Raw genomic sequence first — 24,492 nt, 5'->3', positions numbered from 1 at the left:
ATGATCTTGAAAGAATAGAGATACAGAAAATTCCCTATGCATCAGTAGTAGGGAGTTTAATGTACGCTCAAGTTTTTACTCGTCCCGACATAGCATTTATAGTAGGAATTATGGGCAGGTATTTGAGTAATCCGGGTATGCAACATTGGAAGGCAGCCAAACGCGTGATGCGTTATTTGAGGAGAACAAAAGACTACATGCTTACTTATCGGAAATCAGACAGGTTAGAGATCATTGGGTTCTCTGACTCCGACTTTGCCTGTTGCCAAGATAGCAGACGCTCCACATCAAGCTACATCTTTATGTTGGGTGAAGGAGCTATCTCATGGAAGTCTGCTAAGCAGACTCTCATAGCTTCTTCAACCATGGCTGCAAAGTTCATTGCTTGTTTTGAGGCATCCAACCACGGAATATGTTTGCGAAACTTTGTCACTGGGCTGCGAGTGGTAGATAGCATTGACAGGCCATTAAAAATTTACTGTGATAATAACTCGACGGTACTTTATTCCAACAACAACAGGAGCTCGATGAAGTCAAAGTTTATTGACATCAAGTTTCTAGTTGTTAAGGAAAGAGTTCAGAATAAGCAGATTTCTATAGAACATATAGGGACAGACTCTATGCTAGCAGACCCATTAACCAAGGGTTTACCGCCTAAGGTCTTTCATGAGCACACTGCTCGTATGGGCGTTATTTCTGAGGATACCTTGGTTTAGTGAGAGTCATTTTTTGTACTATATGTTTGCTTTAGACATTGAGTTATTTGATTTTTTAATAAAATTGATTGCTTATTATTTTATTTATGAACTTGCTTGTGTTTTTCTATGTGCAATGTTCACATTGCATTAAGGACTATGGAAAGATCTCACTAAAGACTAAAGAAGGACCAGTTGGAAATAGGCATGTTGGAGATCACATTGCATGTAATTTCCATGCTACTCATCCATATTTGATCTATGTCATTGAGTGTATTAGTATGGTGATCATCGGGGTTTAGTCACGAATGTAATGTGATGAAAGTGGCGGTGATTCCATTATTAATATATACGATGGTTCCATTATTAATAGTATAGAGATGCGCGCCTAAAGAATTGTGATATAATTGTTTCAGGAATGATATGTAACCTAAGTGGGAGATTGTTAGGAAAGTCACATTTCCTATTCTAATTTGGGTAATATATTTATTATGCAATTATATTTTCTATTATTAATGGAATGGGCTGAAATTAAGTGATCTAATTTTGTTAAGCCCATTAAGGAATGGGTCATGGATATGGGCCAATTGAGTAGATACCATAAGGAATTATGAGAACCCTATATAAAGAGATACAACATGGTTATGGTCCCCAAAATATACTAAATCACACACAGTTTTCCTTCTCCCCATTCGGAAGAGAGACGAAGGTCCCATTGAAGAATAAGGTGATTTAGTTGAGGAAGACCACAACATCAATATCCGTTCTTATTGTTCGTCACAATAAATTCCGCATCAGAAGACGAAATTCACGGAATGGATCCAAGTATGTTTACAATCCTAATATTCTAGCATGTTGTAAATTCTGGATTAGAATTTACTATTACGGATTCCAACAGTACCCACTTAAGATAGATAGGAAAATACTTCTTTTCTTTTGCTGCTCGTATCGTGAATTTAGTTTTACAAGATGGGTTTGTAGTTTTTAAGCAAGCATTAGACAAAGTGTGTGACAACATCTTGCCTTGGTCAACAACTCTTTAGAGAGCTGAGAAGTTTTAAGAAGCTGCTAAGCAACTACAAATCCCACGTAGTAAACATTAGTTGAGACTACAAAAATAGAATTCTTCTTATTTCATGATTCGATGTGCTTAGGATTACATAAATGGCTTTTTCATGTCTTGAAAAATTATTGATTGCACCGAAGACAACCCAAAGTCTAGTGAAGTATCTCCCAAACCTCCTACTAGTGCTAAAGCTACTTCAAAATACTTCAAAAAACACAGCCTAATGCAATCGGAGAGGAAAGAACAAAAAAATGCTTTCTCTAACGGTAAGTAGGTAATTTAAAGAAGTGACAAATAAATTAGCCTTCGATGTAGATTACAAGAAAACAGATGCCGTTTATAGCTGAGTAAATTGCGTTGATTCATCTCCTTCCAGATAGAACACAATGTGAAGGCAACAAGCACACACCAAATCAATTTCATTTCTCTATTTCGAAATTTTTGCTTTAACTATTGAAAACATGCCCTCCCCAAATTGTCTAGAAAAATCCTCTTGGAAATGCTGAGACAATTCTTTGCCAACAACAGCATTAAAAGTGGGCAAACCAAAAGGACATCTTTGAGTGGGCTCTTTGTCATGGTAGCAAAAAACTGAATTCCTCAGGGAAGTTCTTATCAAACTTCTTCTACGTGTCAGGGTGGTCGGTTCTTTAGTAACTGAGTTTTTCATAAAAATCTCAAAGGAGAAATCGTACCCATCCTCCTGCTGTCGGTGGCAGCCTTGTTGCTCTGCTGGTGACAGAAATGGGTGCTGACTAAACACAGAAGAAGATAACGGAGATGTAGCAGGTTGGTGGGTACAAGCAGAAAGGAATGGATTGATTGAAGACGGCTAGAGAAGATTACAAATAGTTGGAGGGAAGCAAGCAGACAGGGGGTAGAGTACTTCTATTTTCAGGTTGGTGGGTACAAGCAGGAATGAATGGATAGATTGAAGACGGCTAGAGAAGATTACAAATAGTTGGAGGGAAGCAAGCAGACAGGAGGTAGAGTACTTCTATTTTCATGTCATGAATCGGAGCGTGAGTCATACATTAGATACAAGAGGCTGCCAAACCTAACTGCCCATTTATTGTTCTCAAATTGCCTGATCTCTCTAAAAGTCCAAAGCTCTAAATGTTGCAATTTTATTCTGGCCTATAAAAAATGTCCAAACCGCCCTTTCTGTCCTGAAGCATAAAAAGGAGGTCATCATTGAGGATCTTAAGGGTATGTTTGGAACCCCATAGAAAATAAAATGAGAATTTGACCTTTATTATTCTCAAAAATAGTTAGTGAAAAGGAGAATTTATCTCGTTTTCACTAACTATTTTTTGGAATAATAATCATCAAATTCTCATTTTCTTTTCTAGGGGTTCCAAACAAACCTTAAAGGGTAGTCTGTAGGTTTTAGTGTAGGTTCTATTCTTGGTCTCCTCATCTCCCCTGGCAAGTCATTTCAATTTTATGTTTGTCATAAATTTGCTAGAAAGACTCTTCATGCATAACATACAAAAAAAATCCTTAGCCATACAATGAAAAAAAAAAAAAACTACAACAAACTAATAGTAATGTTGAGTGGGTTGTATGTCATGGTTGCAACAGATACATTCCTAGGGAAGTTCGTCTCAAACTTATTTATGGCATCGGGGGTACTCGGTATTTTATAGGAAAGGAATCGTGCAAGTTCAAGGTGAGTTTAAGAAAATTGAACTCTGCCCTACAACCCTAGTGTGTAACCCTATCCCTGCCTTGCTTAGCAATGAGATTGATTTTTCTACTCCACCACCCCACATCCTTTCCCACTTTAACTATAGAACCCCACCTTCACTCTGCCATAGTTTATGACATCTAGTGGTACACAAATAAAATCATATAGAACAAAACAAAATAAATAAGGTAAAAAATATTCAATTAAAAGGACTAAAATAGCAGTTCTTTGAATCAATGCAATTTACTTAGGTTACACCTCTTCCATTCTTCTAACCATTTTGAAGGCCAACTTACTCATCACATGTTTATTTATGTACTTTTGCTAAGAAAAAATGCTATATTTTTTGCAGAATATTTTTTTATGGAATTCTTGGAATTGAGTCTCTCTCCTATTATCCTAAGAACTCCAATTGGAATCCACCTGCTAATGGGTACATAATTTTGATGGATCCAGCTTCTATAGTAACATTTTTTTCTTCTAAAAACAAGGTTTAACATACGAAATGGCCTCCTCTTGGACTTCTAAAATATTTCTTGGGTATTGAAGTCTTCCAGTTAAAACATGGGATTATATTATCCCAGAGGAAGTATATTCTTGATTTACTTGAAGACACAAGGATGACGGGATGTCGACCACCTGATACTTCTATGGATGCTAATATAAAGTTATGTGCAAGCTCTAGAGAAAATGTTGATATAGGTAAATATCAAAGACTTGTGGAAAACTTGATGTACCTCACAGTGACCAGACCAGATATATCGTGCACAGGTATATGCATAAGCTACAACTTACCCATTGGCAAGCTTTGGAGTAGATACTAAAATATATAAAAGGAGCTTCGGGGAAGAGACATCTCAATAAAAAATCATGATCACTTTAACATAAAAGGTTTTGCGGATGCAAATTGGAGTAGATCACCTGATGACATGAAGTCCACTTTTGGGTATTGTACCTTAGTTGGAGGTAACCTGGTTACACGGAGAAGCAAAAAACAGAATGTTATTGCGAAATCCAATGCAAAAGCAGAGCACAGAGCTATGGCCCAAGCAATTAGTAAATTTCTATGGATCAGACCCTTTCTCACTAAGTTGGGGTTCTATAAAGGAACCTCTATATTGTCACAACCAAGCAGCCATTAATGTTGCTTCAAATCTAGTCTTTTACGAGAGAACAAAACATAATGAGGTAGATTGCTATTTTATACAGAAAAAATTTCAAGTTGATATCTTATCTCTTAGATATGTTTCATCTCAAGGACAAGTTGTAGACATTCTTACGAAACTAGTCACATCCAAGATTTAAACTACAATACGTGGCAAACTGGGTGTCTACGGTGTTTTTTCTCTCCTTGCTTGAGGAGGAGCATTAGAAGTTAAGATTGAAGTATAGTGGCATGATGTAATTTATCTTTGGTTTTTGTCCCTTTCTCTCCCTTCTAGGGTAAAGGGTAAAAATATAATTATGGTTCTTCTCATTATTATAAATACTCATCGAGGGGGAGGATAAGGTAGGGAGGAGCTCGATCTATGCCCTAAGGGGGAGTTTCCTCTCTTTTTTCTCTTCTCTCCGAATGTCCCTTCTTCTTACACTAACAAAGCAAAAAAGTTCTCCTTCTCCTTCTCCTTCTTTCCTCCTTTTCTTTCTTCCTAACTGAATCTTCTCTGTGTGAAGCCCATAGAGTTTTATCACATAGCAACACATATATCATCAAAAGGTGGCTTTCGAAGGAGCTTAGAATTTGAGACTTTGCCACATCGACATAAAACTTCATATTAGCAAAACAAGTGTTTTTTTTTTCACTGAAACACCAACTAAGGGATTAAATACAGATTTATGTACATGCAGGCAGGAGGAAGTTTCAAGTGTTGAAACTCAGGAGTTTCCATTTTTAAGTGTAAAATGATGGCCGAAAGACAAGGAGAAAGGACTGTTTTCAGCAAATAAAAAAAATTAGGCTCATTTAAGCTGAAAATTTTCATACATGCAAATAGTAGTAAACAAAGGGAAAAAGCTCATGGAAGGAGATCTTAAGACAACTAGAACAAGGAATTCAAACATGATCATAACCGAGAGACGTAGGAAAAAATCTTATTTTTTAGAGAAAAATCCTACTCTTAAATGTCCAACTATTGAATCTCCTTGCAGCACCCATGAAGCTTTCCATTCAGCCAATTAAAAAAAAAAATTGATCAACAAAAAACATAGGCCTTGCTTTGGTACCATGTTAATTCTAGGGTCTTAATCAAATTTACTTACTGTTTAGAAGATCAAGATCAAGAGAAAAGAGTAGAAGAAAAAGAAGAAGGTTGAAGAGAGAGAGGGACATGAAGTTAACCAATAAGAGAAAAGACAAGTGGAAAGAGAAGTAACAGCACGAGATCACACTTACTCTGCCCTAACCTTCATGGTATCTTTAATTTCATGATTTTGTTACAGAAGGAGAAAAAGAAGAGACTAGGTAACCCAAAGCAGTTTGTATAGTTCTAATAACTTCATCACTAATATAACTTTTATAATAAGTATGGTTAGCCATTTTATGGAGCACCCATGAAAGATTCACCTAGACTTTGCATTGAGAATATTGTGATAACTTGAAAGGTTCACTAGGGAAAGGATTGTAGAGCCACAAACATGAAAATTGCATAGAAAGTTTACTTTAGGATATTGTGTTTTAATTAGATAAAATTTAGTGAGTTAGAAGAGTAAGAAATAGGTTGCAGTTGCCTATTCAAATGTAAAAGGTACGGATAGAGCAATGGAATATATCATTAGGGGGGGTTAGTCAACTTGAAGGACGAGATGATCTTCAATCGCATAATGCCCTTCAACACTTGAAGTCGTTAGTGGAGCGCAGATGAAGCTTCATCTCGATGCAGGGGATGAAGGGGTCCTTCATCTCTACGGTTTAATTTCGATCATCTGGAAGAAGGCCTTTTTTTATCTTCTTTGAATTGAAGGACGGGCGACGCTGGCTTTTTCCCCTCTCTCTCCTCGCACCCCCCCCCCCCCCCCCCCCCCACTCGGGCATCGTCATTTCTCATTTTTTTCCCTCTCTCCCGCACTTCCTCTCTCGTCTCCCTGCGCCCCCGACGTCGTTGTTGCCATAAAATCGATCTCGTCCTTCGCCTCCAGCCACCGTCTCAGTTTCCTCTCGTCTCCTGCCTCATTTCTCGGTCTTCTCTCGACCTCACCCTCTCTCTCGCACCCCCTCTCTCTTCTCCATGACTCCCTCTCTTCTCTCAGACTCTCTCTCTCTCTATTCCCTCCCGACTTCCCTTTCTTCTCTGTCTTCTCCCTGTCTTCTCCCTTTCGGCCTCCCACTTCATTCTCTCTCTGGCAAGTCTCCTTTCCCCCAAAAATACCTTCCAATTTCGTTCGATTTTCTTCGATTTTGGACATTTGGGCATCGATTGCTTAATATCTACTTCGATTAGGCATCGATTTCACCCTTTGGCTTCGGATTTCCCCAAATTTCAGAAGGTATGCCTAAACCCTAATTTTTTTCATTAAATTAGTGTTTTATTTGATTTAAATTTATTTTCAGTGCATAATTAGGGGTTATTTGTGCATTATTTTGGGATTTAGGGTTACGGTTTATAGTCTAATTTCTTGATTTGTGTATGGATTATTTTTAGGGTTTGCTGCTCGGTATTTAAGGGTTCAGTAATTAGGGTTTAGGGTTTACGGTTAAGGATTTAGGGTATTTTAGGGATTAGGGTTTTTAAGGTTTAGGGGGTTTGGGGTTTTTAAGGTTTTGGGAGTTTTGTGTTTTTAAGCTATAAGGTTTTTTGGGTTTAGGGTTTGGAATTAGGGTGTAGGGTTTAGGGTTTGATGGTTTAGGTTTTTTTTTATGGTTTGTGTTTCGGGTTTAGGGTTTGGAATTAGGGTGTAGGGTTTAGGGTTTGATGGTTTAGGTTTTTTTTTATGGTTTGTGTTTCTGGTTTAGGGTTTAGGGTTTAGGGTTTAGGTTAAGGATTTAGGGTATTTTAGGGATTAGGATTTTTAAGGTTTAGGGGGTTTATGGTTTTTATGGTATTGGGGGTTTTGTGTTTTTAAGCTCTAGGGTTTTTTAGGTTTAGGGTTTGAAATTAAGGTGTAGGGTTTAGGGTTTAGGGCTTTTAAGGTATTAAGTTCTGGAATTAGTGTTTGGGGGCTTTTAGTCCAATTTAAACAAGGTTGAGTCGCCTACACGGGCGTCCATTAGCCAACGAAACTCGACCCCCGTCACTGACGAGGTACAGTTCATAGTGACTGCGAAGTTATATGGGGCTCTACCAAGGGTCTTCGGTGAATTTGGACTTAATGTGTGTGTGTTTTCATTGTTTAGTGCATATGCATTAGTGAAAATAATTTAATTAATTTTGAAATGTGTGAGAATGTTGTTGAGAATTTTTGAAGTGCTTTGGAATGTTTTTGCCATGTGGTGCGGAGATTCGGGTATTATACATATCCATCACATGGTATTTTTTTTATGGTTTGTGTTTCTGTGACGAGTAAAGGTTATTTGATAAAGTTTTTTTCCGTGAGGATCTCTCAAATTTAGATTTTACATGGCTGCAAGAAGACAACCAAGTGGTCGGACATATGATATTTGGACATTCGATGATGATAACAAAATGTTCGATCTCTTGGTCGAACAGGTCAATCTAGGGAAGAAATTGCCTAACGGGGTGTGGAAGCATGAGGTATACATGGACTGTGTAAATAAGTTCAATGAAGACACAATCATGAAAAAAATTGTTGCATAGGTGAAGAATCGAACAAGAGCATGGAAGAAAACATACCAAACGGTAACGAGCTGTATCAACACTAGTGGGTTTGGTTGGGATGCAACCACGCAACGAGTGACTGCATGTAATTTTGTATGGCTTGACTACATGATGTACTATAAAATATTTTTTATGTTTTCTGCGTTAGTATAACTCTATTCCAAGATGTCAAAATGATGTTTCATTCTTGTAGGAGCATAAAGATGCTGAGAAGTATAGACGTGAAGGCTGCCCCCTGTATGACAAATTAACTGTGGTAGTGGGAAACACAATAACGATAGGGTCAAGAGCTGCAACCTTTGTAGATTAGGGCAATGAGGTGATCCGTGAATGGGAACATGTCCCGATGGATGAGCCAGAGGATGTTGATATAGTTAGGGATACTCCATCACCATTATTAAGCATGGATGAGTCTCTAGGTAATCAATCTGAAAGAAGTAAACGGTCATCTTCAAGTCGTCGTAGAAAGAGAACCGAAATGCCCGATGATGACACTAGTAGAAGAATCTTTAATGAAATAGATCGAATTGCTAAGACATTTGAGAATTTCATGATGATATACGATATTGTAAGAGATTGGGTCCAAGCCCTCAGGGAAATCCCGGACTTGCCTACAGAATTGAAGTTTCGCGCTCCTTCATGGTTGGATACGCCAAGTAAGAAGGTAATGTTTACGGAGATGACAGTGGAAGAGCGGGTCAAGTGGCTTAAATTTTGTTTTGAAAACTAATTGTAATGCGTTATAAATACACTATTCTTTTGGAATATTGTTATTTAAATTTGATATGTTGTTGTGTTTATATATTGCATGGATGAATATGGTGCTTTGAGTATGGATGTGGAATATGGATGAATGTAGGATGTGATTAAATGTAAGAAGTGGGAATGTGGATGAATGTAAGATGTGATTGAATGTAGGATGTGGGAATGTGGATGAATATGGTTGTTTATAGGTGTGATTGCAAATAGGTTATGATTGAAGATTGATGTTTACTTGTGTTTATGAATTTTAGGCGATTGAATTTGTGAATTTCCATGGATACTATGACAGACGATGAAAAAGTTGCAACTATGGTTGCATTCACAACTTTGTTGATCGCCATGGAAAGATACTATCTATACCATTGCAACAGACGTATACCACGTTCTTGTGGGATGAATGGTCCATTGTATTTGCAAAATGCATTAGACAAATCACCAGTTAAATTTTGAAAAGTTTACAGGATTAACCAATTGGTATCTCATAAATTGGCAGATATACTTACTAGTAAAGGGTTTTTATCAGCCACAAAGACCATCTCAGTTGAAGAACAACTTGCATATTTCCTTCTAACTGTTGGTCAAGGACAAGTGTATAGTGTCACAGTAGAGATGTTTGATAGATCAAACTGGACCATAAGTAAGTATTTCAACAAGGTGTTGGATACAATCCTCAAACTTCACTCTGATTACGTCAAACGGCCTTCGGAACGCACACACTCGAAGATTTTAACCAATTCAATGTTTTATCCCTACTTCAAGGTAGCATCACTTCCTATAATTAAATAATTTTAGATTAATATACAAAGTTAGTAAATATTAATTGAAAATGTATAATTAGGATTGTATTGGAGCTATTGATGGAACTCATATCAAAGCCAACATTCCACTTGAAGATCAACCAAGGTTTTGGAATAGAAAAGGTTATCTCTCACAAAATGTGATGGCAACATGTTCATTTGATATGCAATTCACTTATGTACTTGCTAGATGGGAGGGGTCAGCAGCCGATTCCCGTGTACTGAAGGACGCATTGACTCGTCAAGATAAAATCTTTGTACCTGAAGGTAAGTAATATATTTTTATGTAGTCATTTTTTTATCTATTTTATCTTCAATTATTTTATGTGGTATATAATTTCTATTATAGGAAAATATTATCTAGTCGATGCTGGTTATGCAAATCTTCTGGGATTTTTGGCTCCATATCGAGGAACTCGATATCATCTGCAAGAATTTGGAGATAATATTCCTAGAAATGAAAAAGAATTATTCAACCGAAGACATTCATCTTTACGGAATATTATTGAGCGAACTTTTGGTGATTTAAAAGCTCGATTTCAAATGTTAAAAGGCACTCCTCCATTTTCTTTTAAGATCCAGGTGAAAATTGTACATGCTTGTTGCATATTGCACAATTATATACGTGCAGAAGATTATGATGATATATTTGAAGATGAAGATTATGATGATATATTTGAAGATGAAGATGATGATTCGGGTGGCGAGCTCGGTGGAAGAGGTGATGCAGTCCAATTAGGTGCAATGGATGATACAGACAGCGACGATTGCGATGATCTTGAGGATGTGGTAGCCAAGTAATAAGCATTCGGAAGCAAAGTGCATTAGAATCCACAAGAGCTGCATAATTTCGAGATGCCATATCGACTTCCATGTGGAACGATAAATGATGGTTTACTCTTATTACTTTTGAACATGCGTCATTTATAAGTACTAAACTTATAACTTGTTGATTTTAAAATTAAAGGCACGAACTCGTTATTTGAATAATTTTTTTTAGGTTATTTTCAAAGTTGTATATGTATTTATTTATTATTTTTTTCAATTTTATTACTGTATTAAACTTCATATTTAAGTCTCTGGTAAATAAAATATAATTAAAGTATGCATTTGATTAATTAATTACTTTTATTTTTGTCAAAATATATTATTAATCAATACCATGCAAATCTATCTTATGTTATTAATATAATACTTTTTATTTATTAATCATAATTTTTTTTATTTATTCTATTGTATTAGTGATTTAATAGTGGTAATTAAAATATTATTAACTCAAACACTTGGTTTAATTAACTTATTTTTATAATTAATAAATTCAATGATTTTAAATTTCTAAGATGAAGATGAAGATGAAGTTATCCACACTAACACCCATTTCGAAGATGAAGATCATGTAGATGCATAAGAAGAAGATGAAGATCAAATTTTCATTTTGTTGACTAATTTGTAAGTGTAATTTGTATTACAAGAATTAGGCTTCCTTACAAAGAAAGTTATGATAATGTACTAGGACAATCAAATTGGTATCTTCATTGTAAGTAATATTGTATTTCATAAAAGGACTAAACATGTGGAAGTAGGTTAACAATGTATTTATCGAAGTTCTAACAAAACGAGATTATGTTATTTTTGTAACAAACAAGTACTTTTAGATAAATACATTCCAGTTCTGAGGGGGAATGTGTTAAAGTTGTTAGTGTCAAGACTATCTAAAACACAAAAAAACAACGTATGAACCATCAGAAGCTGAGAATCTTTTAACCTAACCTTTCTTCTTCTTTTTTTACACACCCTCATCAAAAGGGTATCAAGCTACTGCAGAGAACAGGAAAATTGCTGTATAAGTGAATATATGTTTTAAATACATGGGATTTTAAGTGGGGTTCTGCACAAGCTTTGGATGAGTTGCAGCGTAAATGGAGGAACTTGGATCAATCTTCAAATGGGAGAGAAGATGCTGCACATCTGGGCGTAAATTCTCCATCAATTTGCTGCAATAAGTTAAGGTTTCTAGTTTGGGTTTACTGCCACTCTGTACAGGTCCACCTTGCCCTTCATACATAATAGCATGGTGCCTGACGAAATACCCCATATAAAGCACTCATTAGCCACGATAAAAGCAGAAAACAGAAATATCGAAAAACATATAACAGAAGACAACAGCATTCTTACAGGAAGTCGATAATATCTGCTATTTCTGAGGCTTCATTTGGTGAAGAGGGCTGTGAGTTCCTTCCGAACACATCACTCATTACATTAAATAGCAGGGATAAGGTCTAATTGTCACAAACAACACATGAAGATCAGTGTCAATTTCATTTGATGAATAAACTTTAAAATATCAACAAACTGAGGCCAGCAAACTACAAAAACAGTAGTCGGACCAGAGCTAGCTTTGCATACCAAATAAAGTGGGTCTAGCATTTTTTTTTAATGAAAATGGCAAACATTCATTGAGAAAAAATAGCAGAATACAGAAGTATGAAGAGGGGAATTAGCATTTACTCTCTAGTAGATATTATTCTGTTTGCTGAACTGTGGAAAATTAGTCTCAATCATGTGAACAACTAAACCATTCACAAAGAGCCATTAATGAATTTTTTGGAAGTAGCTAGTAAAGAAGTTAATCATTGACACACAAAAGGAGAGAAAAAAGTCAATTTCTTTCTAATCTTCCTTAACATGATTTTTCAGCAGATGTGACTCTATACAGGGGTACATATCACTGTTCTTGAACTCATTATTGTTAGTACCCACATTTGAACAGCTTCCAATTAAAGTCCTGACAGGACCACTACCATTAAGGAATACAAACTTGGTCTGAAAAACAAGGAATAGTCACATATGAGTTCCCACCTAGCATGTGCTCATTGTACCATGGACCTGTTCCCACATTGAGACAAGAAAACAAAAATATTTACCAATTCCAAGGAAATTCTCTTTGAAGAAAGATGTTTCTTTTTGACTGATTGTTTTTAGTACTGATGGAAAACATTATTATTGTTCTCTAGCATACTGTTGAGTGACGAGAGATTAAAAATGGGAAGTTCTGTAACTTCAGATTGAATTAGTTCTATATTCTGTTTTGTGAGTTAAATCAGCGTTAGTTTAGAACACACGAACTTAATCAGGGTCATCAAACTTAATTTTGATGGTAGCGCTCTTGGCTGCCCCAGCGTGGCTGGTTTTGGTGGTGTTTTCCAGGACTCAGCTGGCTCCACTCTCATCACTTACTCTGGCCCTATAGGAATTGAGGACTCGACCTCGGCCGAAGTTTTTGCTCTTCTCCATTGTCTCATTATTTTCAGAAATCACATCTCTGACCCCTTTGGAGACTCCAAAGTAGTTATTGTCTCGTGCTCCGGCTTGGCATCGCCCCCATGGAGACATTAGTCTAATCTGTATGCTATTTTTGACATTACCTGCGTAATATCCTGTTCTTGGACTCATGTTCCCAATCCACAAACTCTTATGCTGATAAACTTGCCAAACAAGGGGCCTCCCTCCAACCTCTCATTGTAAAGGGAGGGCTCCCCTAATTTCTGTCTTTTGCTTTGTTTCTCTTTAATAAAATCTCGCACCATTTAAAAAAAAAGGGTTAGTTTAGGACCTTAGGTAGAAGACTTGAAGTGTTCTTATTCTCTTTATGTGGAGAAGGTATTTATGGCCTTTATCATTACTATGTACTTAAGATGGACGGGGCTCGACTATACCCTAATCCAACAGTTAAAGAAGTTTGAACATAGGTTGATTCCCTGCTTCTTTCTCTCAACTACTCTTCTGCAATGTGTAGAATCTCAATTTTACATGGAATCGGAGAAGAGAACATAGATAAAAATAGAAAATTAACTTTTATTTTGGCATAAAATTGTTTGAATACATTCAATACTTCTAACCTGTCTTTCAACAGAAAAGTTCACATAATTCTACTATAGTCATTAACAAAGGTACTGATGACTTGACAGACTCTAAGACTCTGATTAGACTCCAAATATTCAAATGAACTAAGAAAAAGGGTTTCAAACTTCTTTTCTTGACATGATCAGGCTACACACTATGGTGATGCTTCCCAATCACAAGTTTCACTCGAGAGACCGATGTGACTCTAAAGACGGAAATAGATGACGACGCTTGACATAGGATGGGTAATCAAGTCTCAAATGCAACTGGTGGATCTACTTGCAAAGCCTCCAATACTCAATCAAATCAGAAGGTTGAATGATCAAATAAGGTATGGTCTTTCTTGATTTTTCCATCCTCTCCTTTCTTTTCTCCTTTTTCCCTTCTCTCTTGACCTACAACCGCCAAATCTGATTCTTATTGTCTATGGAAACGTCCTACTTGTCCTTTTTATTTGGTGTCGATACCTTTAGGTGGCTTAAGTACTACTTATTACTAAAAAAAATGTTATTTTGTGGCCTACCTTCTCCATGATCATTAAAAGCCCAGATTTAAGAGAGATGAAACTGAGTATTTCAGGTTGGTTGGAAATTTACTATATGTTATTGTTACTCGTCTTGATAGAGCTTATGTTGTTGGAGTTATCAGTCAGTTTATAAAGCAACCAAAAAAAGTTTATCATGAAGCAGTGGTTTGAATCATAAAATATCTTAAAGAAGCTCCAGGGAAAGGTTTAAGTTTTCATCCGCATAAGTAGTTGGATGTAGTTGGCTGAATTGATGCTGAATATGCCGGTTCTGGAATTGAAACAAGATGTCCTTGTACGTTTGGGGGTGGCAACTTGGTGACTGGGAAGAGCAAGAAGCAAACAGTGGTGATCCAATCTTATGCTGAAACAGAGTATAGAGCAATAGTCCATATTGCTTATTAATTGATGTGAGTTAAAGGACTTATGACTGAGTTTGGGTTTGTAATCAACAAACCTATGAAAATGTTCAATGAAAATAAACCAGCATTTTTTATTGCAAGTAACCCATTCTTCCATGAGAGAATCAAACACATAAAGGTTGAATCCATTTTATAAGAGACATTGTTGTGTGAAAATATTTTACCCTTTATGTATGGTCTTCCAAACAACTAGGAGATGTCTTCATCAAACCTTTATCTAGGAGTTCCTCCTATCATGTACCAACTTGGGCTTACTAGACATATAAGCTCCAACTTGAGAGGGTGGGTGTTAAAAAAGGACAGTTTTGTAATTTATAATTTAATTAGTTTTTTATTCTGTTTTGTGTTAAATTAGGGATAGTTTAGGTGGATGGCTTGAAGTGGTCTTATTCTCTTTACATGTAGAAGGGTATTTATGATCTTTATCATTACTGTGTACTTAAGATGGATGGGGGTTTATTAACACCCTAACCAGCGATTAAAGAAGTTTTAATGCAGATTGATTTCATGCTTCTCTCTCAAATTCTCTCCTTCAAGGTGTAAAATCTCAATTTTACACTTACATATGATATATAAAGTATCAATATGTCATGTTTTAGTCAACTAATGCTCACATTGATTTCCACTTCTGGAAATGAGAAACAGTAGCACTTTGCATTTTTCAACTCCCTTTCGAAAGAAAAAATAGTCCTATGCTTTTATTTTACTACCATTTCTTACAAGCAAATAAACCCTAGAAAAGCTCTAATCTAACCACTTTGTACCAATTGCAAATTCAAAAACTACAAAATAATCTTATGGAATATGATGTTGAATACAGCACTGAATGAAAAAAAAAATTGCACAGAAAGAATGAACAATAATGAATGCAGCATAAGAGTGATTAAAGACCAGTCTCACGATGCAAACCAAAACAACAGTTCTGTGAAAGACACTATCAAAAACCAAAGAGGATTAGATTACCTTAAAGAAGAGGTGTCGAGTAAAAGCCAGTCGAGGTAGCAATGGGCCCAAAATCCGGAATGCTATTCTCAGCATAGCAACAGAGGTCACCGGTCTGAGATGCTTAACAACGGTATGGGACCCTTCCAACCATTCTAAGGAAAGATTGCTGAAGAACGCATGCAGCAAGGCAACTATGTTACCTAAATGTTGAAGGATTATAAGATATCAGTAAGTTGCAGTAAACATCGCATGATTCTCCTAGGAATTTCCTATTATGTATTAGTATTCCCCAAAGATATAATTAGAGGCTATTTTTTTCCTTCTTCCATTGACTAGCAGATACAATAGCTCTAGTGAAAATAGTTGATGCTGTATGGTCAAGCGATGGGGAGCAGGCTCACCCAATCCCAGCCACATCTAGATTAAGTAAAAATATCCCTTAATCCAACCTGAAATTGAGAAATGAATCCTGAATCTGATGTATTGATTATATGTACCAAAAACAAATTCATGGTATACTCATTATATGTACCAAAACAAATTCATGGCATACCGATTATATGAACCCAAAATAAAATGAAGGACTGAAAGGAATACCGATGGCAGTTGAGGTGTTGTCTTGAGCTGACCATGTGGGATCCAGCAAAGCATATCCAACAGCAGAGTCTAGCTCCTTCAGTGACCTTTTCCCATCAGTAAGCCACCAACAATCCTTTATAATACGAGAAGCCTCCAAATAAAGCTGCATATGAAAATCAGGTGGGAGCTGGGCCAAAAGGAGCCCACAAGCTTGGATCATCAAGCAAGACAACTGCTGGCAAGTATAACCACTCCTTGAGACGAAGTTTGCAGCATTTATTCCTGATGAAGATGGGCCAGATCTGCTTGTGCCCATTGAATCTGTACTTCCACCTGAGGGTGATGTGGGAAGAACAGAGCCTTGTGCAGCCCCTGCCTGTATCCCTTGAGCCCCATTACTAGACTGAATCAAAGTTGGTTGCAAATGTACCACTATCTGAACAAGCGAGGAAACAATCTGAGAAGCCACTATTCGAAGGGAAAGGATCTCAATAACAGCCGTTTCCAAGACAAGCTGGGTGTATGTTCCAGGGTCCTGGTTTTGGTAGAACGGCCTCTGACCTTCTGATGCATTTGGATTCCCCAGCTGAGAGGCTGGTTGGGACTTATGTGCTGTGCGTGATGAAGCATTTGAAGCATTATCTCTCACTGGACCACACTTCGACTTGTTATTTAAATGAGGTATAACATTGTTCACAAGACCAAGCAAAAGATTTGCAAAATAGTCTGCCGGAGGGCATATGACAGGATTAGATGAGCTGATGTGCTGAGGAAATGACTCAGAGAAGGGAATCTGAACATATATATGCTTATCAGAAAGAAGCTGAAAGTGGACAAACCATCCAAAAGTAAACAGACAAGAAAGGAGCCATTACCTTGGGTATATCAAGAACACCTAATATTCCGACAATTAATTTGCTTGGCAGATAACCATAGAAATATGCAAGGATATCACGGACAAATGTGAACCTCAGTGGATGATAGGTAAGTAAAGTAGAATATATTGCAAGAACTCTGTCAGCTGTATCAGTGGCATCATTTTCAATAAGCCTATAAATAATTAATGGAATTACTGGAAGCATCCGCGCTGCAATATCATCAAAAAATGGGGGGTAGCTGCAAAAATTCATCATAAGAATCAAAATCTTCACTTAAAAACTAAAAAAACAGTATTTTTTAATGAAAAATAATAACAAATTAAAAAATGTAAATCCTAGTATATTTACAAGGTTTTAGCTTAAATAATATTGTCTTTCAGCAACAAGGTTTTCATTTTTAAGTATTACTTGTCCTTCCAAGAGAGATGGTTGCCTAGAGCTTTCTGCAGCTCAACACGCTTGAAAAGTCCAGAGTGGAGCCAGTGCTCAGGAGGTCCACGATTCACAGAAAACATCTTCACTCTCTGTTGAAGCTCTTGACGGTCAAGTAAACTTATCTGCAAGCAGTAGATTCCCAATCATTATAAGTTCAGGCCAAAGAGTTTAAATAACATGTTGCTTGAAGCGTTAGAAAATCACAAGGTAGCTGGTCAAAGAGTAAGAACAAGATAATGTCGCTGTTCCAACAGTTGGAAGAAAGCTATGTTACTATTTTTTGTGAGAATTTTGTGTTACTTTAATATTTAAATTTTTATAATTACTTTTGTATAATCTTTCCTCACATAATGTTCATATAAAGGGGCATTTTACCTTGCAAAGACTCTTAGGCGAGTCATATTTAAACATGAGGAGAGGAAGTTGAGTTCAAAACTTGACAAACATCTTATTTCTTTTTACTGAAATTTTGAGTGCAAACAACTCTCTCTCTCTCTCTCTCTCTCTCTCTCAATACGAAAAACCATTTGGTGCGAAACAACTTTCTCAGCCATTTGATCATGATCAGACGGCTGAGATAGCCGTTGATCATGATCGGATGACTGAGATAGTGTTTCGCATATTTCGCTCGAAATGGTTTTTTGTATTGGATCAGCCCATATATATATCTCAAAATATGACTGTATAATTTGAACTATAACCTAGAGCCTCACACAGTCCCCCTTAAGTTTGACTATCCTTCCAAAAGAAAAATTAAAAAGATATATAAATTACAGAGACTGTACCACAATGCGCAAAGCATGCGGATCATCATCTCGGTCAATAAGAGCTAGAAGAAGAATATCCAGAGGAAGTAGCTCGTGCGTCCAAACAAGAAAAGCAAGATTTGCACTGGCTTTCAGTAAAAGATCCTAAAACACGATTCAAGGGAAAGAAACAGATTAACAGTTAATCGATGATCTAATAGAAGCACAAAAAAGGGCCAATTATAAGACCTGTAATAGATGCCCATGTTGTAGTTCAATCTGAATATGGTGAAGAAGAACATCCACCATCATGTAAATATTTGATGTCACTTCCTCAGGAGAAACCTCTCTTAAAGCACGAGCCTGCATTCAAACTGTGTCAGTCACCCAAAGAAAATAATGTAAAATAGAATAAAAGAAAAAAAGGCAACCAATTAAAGCAATAATCCATACTAGATTTGCACTGTTAATGTTTTCTGGACGTCCATTCATAAGCATCCAAGCACCAGCACACAGATATTGCCGATGTATAGGAAAGCTACAACTTATGTAGGTCATAACATATGCAGAATCTCCGGCCGGCAAAAGAAGCTGTGTGCACTGGTTGATAACTGTTGTCTCTGCCTGGCATTACATGAGTGCCAAACTCTTTATACCATGAAATGTTTGCAAAGAGAGCGAGGAAAAGGGGCAATCAACAACTAATGGATGAAGGGAAACAAACCTGCTGCCAAGCTTGGATAGCCTGGCCTCTTTTATCCGTTCTACCAACTAAAGAGTCACGAATAAGAAGTGGAAAATGTCGAAGTGTTTTTTCTGACCAAGTGTGCTGACTGCCTGCCAATATTTGCTCTAAAAAGGGTTGGAAGTAGTGCATGTGGTCAACCTCTGCAAGCCCACGTGTCTTAATAGTGATTGCAAGACTTATTATTGTTATCCGATTCAAAGTTTCAGTAAAATCTGTTGGACCCTGCAAAACTAATTTTAGCTGTTAAATTAACAAATAAAAGACCATAGATTAAATTTCAAGGGTTTGTTCAGAAAATCACCTTTGACTCCTTTTTCACATAAAAAAAATCTCTAAGTGACAAAATCAGATTCATGCACAAATTTTCAGCCAAACGAAAAAGACGATGTTCTCCTCGTTTTCCTTTTACCATAGAAATTATTTTTGTAACATCATACAGTAGGTTCTTGCTTTTCCCATGATACCTACAAAAGACATAATTTACATTAAGAAAATAGACAGGTTTTTGCAGAACAAAAGACAAGTCTGTGATGAGGAATAAAACAAATGTCTTGTAACATTCCATGAGAGAAGGAAAAAAACCAATACTAAGAACAAATCTTCATCACACAAAGTGAAAAAGATTCTGGTTATTTGGTCACAATTTGCACTAGAAAGGACACAATTACTATTTGCACTTTCCAGGTAGAACCCAAAAATCTAAGATTACTCTTTCTTTCTTTTTTTTTTAAGACAATCAGAATTTCATTGAAAGACAAAGAAGAGAAAATTTACAAATGACCACCCAGAAAAGGCCAAAAAAAAAACAAAGAAGCCCAGAGAATATACAAACACATTAAAGCACCCCAAAACCCAAAATAAATTTACACGTTTCGATAGGTTATGTATGCCTTTCAACCGGATGAGTAAAAGAGACACCCATCCTATTTAAAGTATGAGCCAAACTGTCAAATTAAGTGAAATAGGAGAAAAGGAGAATAAAATTTTGGAGAAGAAGAGGGAAAGAAGGGAGAGAACTGTAAAAGAGCAACTCAGTAAGTCTCTCCTAGTCCCCTCATGAATTTTGGGAAAATATAAATACTTCACTGACTTGTTGTATTTGAGTACAATGAACCTTTATTTATAATAGAGGAAACAAGTATAATCCAATTACAATTACACTGCCCATATCCCAGTTATACATAATTCAAACACTAAAAGTTGAGTCTTAGAACAATTAAACAACTAAACATAAATGGAAGATTAACATAACTAAAACACTTTTAATTGAGACTCTTCTGTGCAACCTCCTTCCATGAGACTCCTCTTAGACTCCACTATATTAATTTTGGCTCTGTGAGACTTCTTGCTCTAAGAGTCATGACTCTTCCATACCTACTCTTCAACACACCTAATCTGGTTTTATTACTCACTAAGATAATTACATTAAAAAAAATGCCCTTAACTAGCTCACATGTGATACAGCATATAAACACCCAAAAAAAAAAAAAAAAAATAGAAAAATTAGTCCAATAACTTAACATTCTGCTAATAGAGAAATCCCAACACAAATATGTACTAATAAAATGACTAAAATACACTTGAACTTCAATACCCCCTCAAGTTGAGGCATATATATCAACTAACCCAGCTTGGTACAAAAATATAACGAATTCACATTTCCCAAGGACCTTTGTGAAAACATCTCCAATCTGAGTCGTTGTCTTAACATATAGAATAATAACTTTTTGACACATCACTGCATCAAGGATGAAATGGCAATCAAGCACTATATGCTTGGGCCTCTCATGGAACATCGGGTTACTAGCGCTGAAAATTGCTACCTGATTATCACATTTCAACACCATTGGCTCATTTGATGTTAGAAGAACTCGTTCAACACAAATTTTCCCTACATGAGTTCACTTAAAGTGTCACCTATAACTCAATAGTAAGCCTTAGCACTTGACCTTGTCAAAATAGTCTACTTCTTACTTTTACAACTTACAAGATTACCACTAGCAAACACAATACCCCATCATGGACTTTTGGTCTAGCTATCATCCCTCATAATCAGCGTATAAATAACCTACAATCTCTAAATGTGCAAGTCGCTTGTAAGACAATGCTCTACTAGAAGCTCCATTTAAGTATCTCAAAATCCTCTAAGCAGCCTCGAGGTGAACCTTCCGAGTATTCTCCATAAATTGACTCACACCTCTAACAAAAGATATATCAAGTCTAGTAACTATAGCATAAATCAACGCACCTACTCTAGTCTTGCAATCAAAACAAAAACGCCAAACTATAGCATAAATCAACTGGCCAACAAACCTTCTGTATGTTGTCTTGTTTTTTATTAAGGGACTTCATCACGTAGATTTAGATTCACCTTCATAGGAGTCTCCGCAATTTTTTTTCCCAACAATCTATGCACACTCAACATATCACCACATACTTCATTTGAGACAACACCATACCATTCTTACCTTTTAGAAAATTCTATGTCCTAAAAGAGTTTAAGTTACCCTAGCTCCTTAGTTTTTCTTGAGATACTCCATTTTTGTAATCCCCTCAGTATCATGACCAAACAACAATATATCATCTACATATACGACCAATACAACCATACCTAAGGACCAACGCAGAATAAACCTGGCTTCTAACAAATCCAAAAGACATGACAACCTTACAAAACTAGTCAAAATATGCTCGTCAACTTTGCTTTAAGCCGTAAATTGCTTTTTGAAGCTTGCACACCTTTCCATTCACCCACTAAGCAACATACCCAAGAGATTGCTCCTACAAGTCTCATATAAAATATATTTTTAATATCTAATTGTGACAGACACCCTCCTTTATTTGAAAGCTACTGAAATCAGAATCCAAACAATACTCCATCATGCCTCAGGTGAGAAAGCGTCAAAGACATCGACCCCCATACGTCCAGATATAACCCTTAGCAACCAATTTCGCTTTGTAGGACTCCACTATCCCATCAGCATTATATTTCACTATGTAAACCCACCTACAACCAACTACTACAACCCTAATTTGGAGGATCAACTAATGTCCATGTTCTCCATGTAAGCAAAGAACCCATTTCTTCATCCACTTAGGGGACAATATACTAGACAAAGATAAAGCAAAGGATCGAAAATCAGATGAACAAAAGGACACATAATGAGAGATGAGATATCAAGTACCTTTTAGGAGAGCATAATGAGAGATGAGATATCAAGTACCTTTTAGGAGAGCAATCAAAAACTCAATGTCACTAACTTCTAGAGCTATAGATGTGGAAGAAGATGATGAAGGCAAGAAGGAACACATAGGCATAGCTTTTAGTCTACGACCCTTTGTAGAAGGTTTCTTCATACAAGTTTTCTTGCAGTAGTAGACCTACGAGGGTTTGGAAGATGGCAACATAGGGCTAATAGTGGTAAATCCATCATAGACATGGGCAATGTAGAATCAACTAGTGTCTCTTTATCTATAGAAGGACCCTTAGAAGAAGAAAAATAAGGATTTCTTCCAAAAATGTGATATCAACAACCGAATAAGTTTTTCTAGTCTTAGGATCATAACACCTATAACCTTCCTGATTATGAGAATACCTAATAAAGACACATCTAATATCACAAGGGGATAACAATTTATCAGCAGAAGAACCGACACAATGAATAAAACACAGAGATCCAAACGTAATAGGTAACTCAAATAATTTGCAACTAGACTTCAAAACATGCATAGGAATGCTTCCAATCAACACAATGGACGACATTCAATTAATCAAATAACAAAAAGTGAAAACAACATCTCCCCAAAATGTTGTAGGAACAAGCATGTAGAACAATATTGTATCAGCTACCCCAAGTAGATGTCTATTCTTCCTCTTGGCAACCCCATTCTATAGGGAAGTATATACGCAAGAAATCTTATGGATAATCCCATGCATACCATAAAAAGAAGAAAAATTATGATTAGCAAATTCAAGACCATTATCAAAAGGGCCTCCATCAGGATCTATCTGGCACTCACAGATGGTGCTTGGGACTCACCTTCCTAAAATTGGCAAGCTTTTGCTCTTTGCTTGCCTTGCTCACATCCCTTGGTGTCTTTGGCTCGAGAGAAATAATAGGAGATTCAATTCCCAACTTCAGCAATCTAGATAGTATGGTCTCTTGCGTTGTGGGTATGGTTTCCATTTGGCTCCACACCAAGAAATGAATTTGCTCCTCAGGCCGGTGTCTCCCTTCAATGGAATTGGTGTCTTCTGGCCCACATGGTGGGTCCCCAGAAGATTCCGATAATGGCTGAGTGGGAGCCTCCCCCTAGTGACTATATTAATCTGAATTTCGACGGTAATGCCCAGGGATGCCCCGGACTGGCCGATGATTCAAGGGGGGGGGGGGGGGGGGGGGGGGGGGGGGCTGGGAGGGGGGGGGGGGGGGGCGGGGGTATTCAAGAATCATAGTGGAGAGACTATTTTCTCCTATGCTAGGCCAGTTGGGCATCGCCGACTTCAAGGGAAGTTGCTGATTGAGGGGGAATCTAAAGTGGTCATCAACCAGTGCTCTAATTCAGCCTTCCTCCCCCCCACCCCCCCCCCCCCCCCCCCCTCCTTGGCGTTGGCCAATTACTTCATCTATTGCAGATATTGTATCGTCCATTTCTTTTACTTGGAATACATTCCTAGGTCGGCCAATTCTGTGGCTGATAGGCTAGCTAAATTTGGGACCTCCCAGCAATCTCTCATTGTTTGGGATGGCTCCCCCTCGTAATCTTGCTCTTTTGAGCCTTTTAATATAACTCTAGCATTATTTCAAAAAAATCATTATCAAAACGAAGCTCGACTAGAAGCACCAACTTGAGTGTTTATTTTATTATAAAAAATTAGGAGAATACATCAAAAACTTCAGTTTTCTCCCGTAGGAGATACACCCTTGTAACACGACTATAATCACCAATAAAACTTAAGAAATACTCGAACTAAAAGAAGTACCAACATAACTAAATGGAAAAGAACTTCTACAATGCTTCCTAAACTAACAGGATTAACAATCAAACGAAAGATGGGAAACCAAGGGCTGAACAGAGACAGCTTCCTAGGTGATCAATGTCCCAACCAATGATACCATAAATATGGGAATGCATCAACAGCCAATGCAGGAGACCTTTGTACAAGAGTCACATCCATATACCAAAGTCTATCTTTCTCACGCCTTGAAAACCATCTTCCTTATTTGAAAGATCTGAGAATCAATGAAAAGGACAATATCTTACAAAAAATTATAAAGATTAAATTTACTGACTGACATCAAATTGATTGAAAATTTGAAAAACATACAACACCAACAATGACGACAGATGAGGGGAAGCTTGTAAAACACCCTTACCATGAACAGAAGAAGAAGACCCATCAGCTATAGAAACAAACTTAAAGGACTGACATGGTGGCAAAGTTGAAAACACAACAAATGGGATGATGCTTCAAAATCAATTAGGCTAGGAGTAGACACATGGAGTGTGAACATACCTAAACATGC

General features: G+C 36.9%; 1 protein-coding gene across 2 annotated transcripts in view; it reads right to left on the bottom strand.

Annotated features, from left to right (window-relative positions):
• Positions 1-11,365: 11,365 nt before the first annotated feature.
• Positions 11,366-24,492, bottom strand: part of LOC137945363 (mediator of RNA polymerase II transcription subunit 23) — a 71,026-nt gene continuing 57,899 nt past the window's right edge. For both annotated transcript variants that reach the window (XM_068791226.1, XM_068791227.1), the window contains exons 11-21: positions 19,266-19,428; positions 18,941-19,186; positions 18,670-18,840; positions 18,466-18,579; positions 18,256-18,381; positions 17,444-17,592; positions 17,033-17,273; positions 16,176-16,950; positions 15,597-15,778; positions 11,958-12,061; positions 11,366-11,860 (exon numbers count right to left, since the gene is read on the bottom strand). In XM_068791226.1, the coding sequence (XP_068647327.1) occupies positions 11,659-11,860; positions 11,958-12,061; positions 15,597-15,778; positions 16,176-16,950; positions 17,033-17,273; positions 17,444-17,592; positions 18,256-18,381; positions 18,466-18,579; positions 18,670-18,840; positions 18,941-19,186; positions 19,266-19,428 (2,473 nt within the window). In that variant the 3' untranslated portion in view covers positions 11,366-11,658. The remainder of the gene's footprint in view (positions 11,861-11,957; positions 12,062-15,596; positions 15,779-16,175; positions 16,951-17,032; positions 17,274-17,443; positions 17,593-18,255; positions 18,382-18,465; positions 18,580-18,669; positions 18,841-18,940; positions 19,187-19,265; positions 19,429-24,492) is intronic.

The sequence above is a fragment of the Aristolochia californica genome, unplaced genomic scaffold (assembly GCF_029961685.1).
Source record: "Aristolochia californica isolate CCGP_79_NKW_82.1479 unplaced genomic scaffold, dmAriCali1.0.hap1 SCAF_12, whole genome shotgun sequence".
Taxonomy (NCBI): Eukaryota; Viridiplantae; Streptophyta; class Magnoliopsida; order Piperales; family Aristolochiaceae; genus Aristolochia; species Aristolochia californica.
This window is presented reverse-complemented; position numbering and strand designations above follow the sequence as displayed.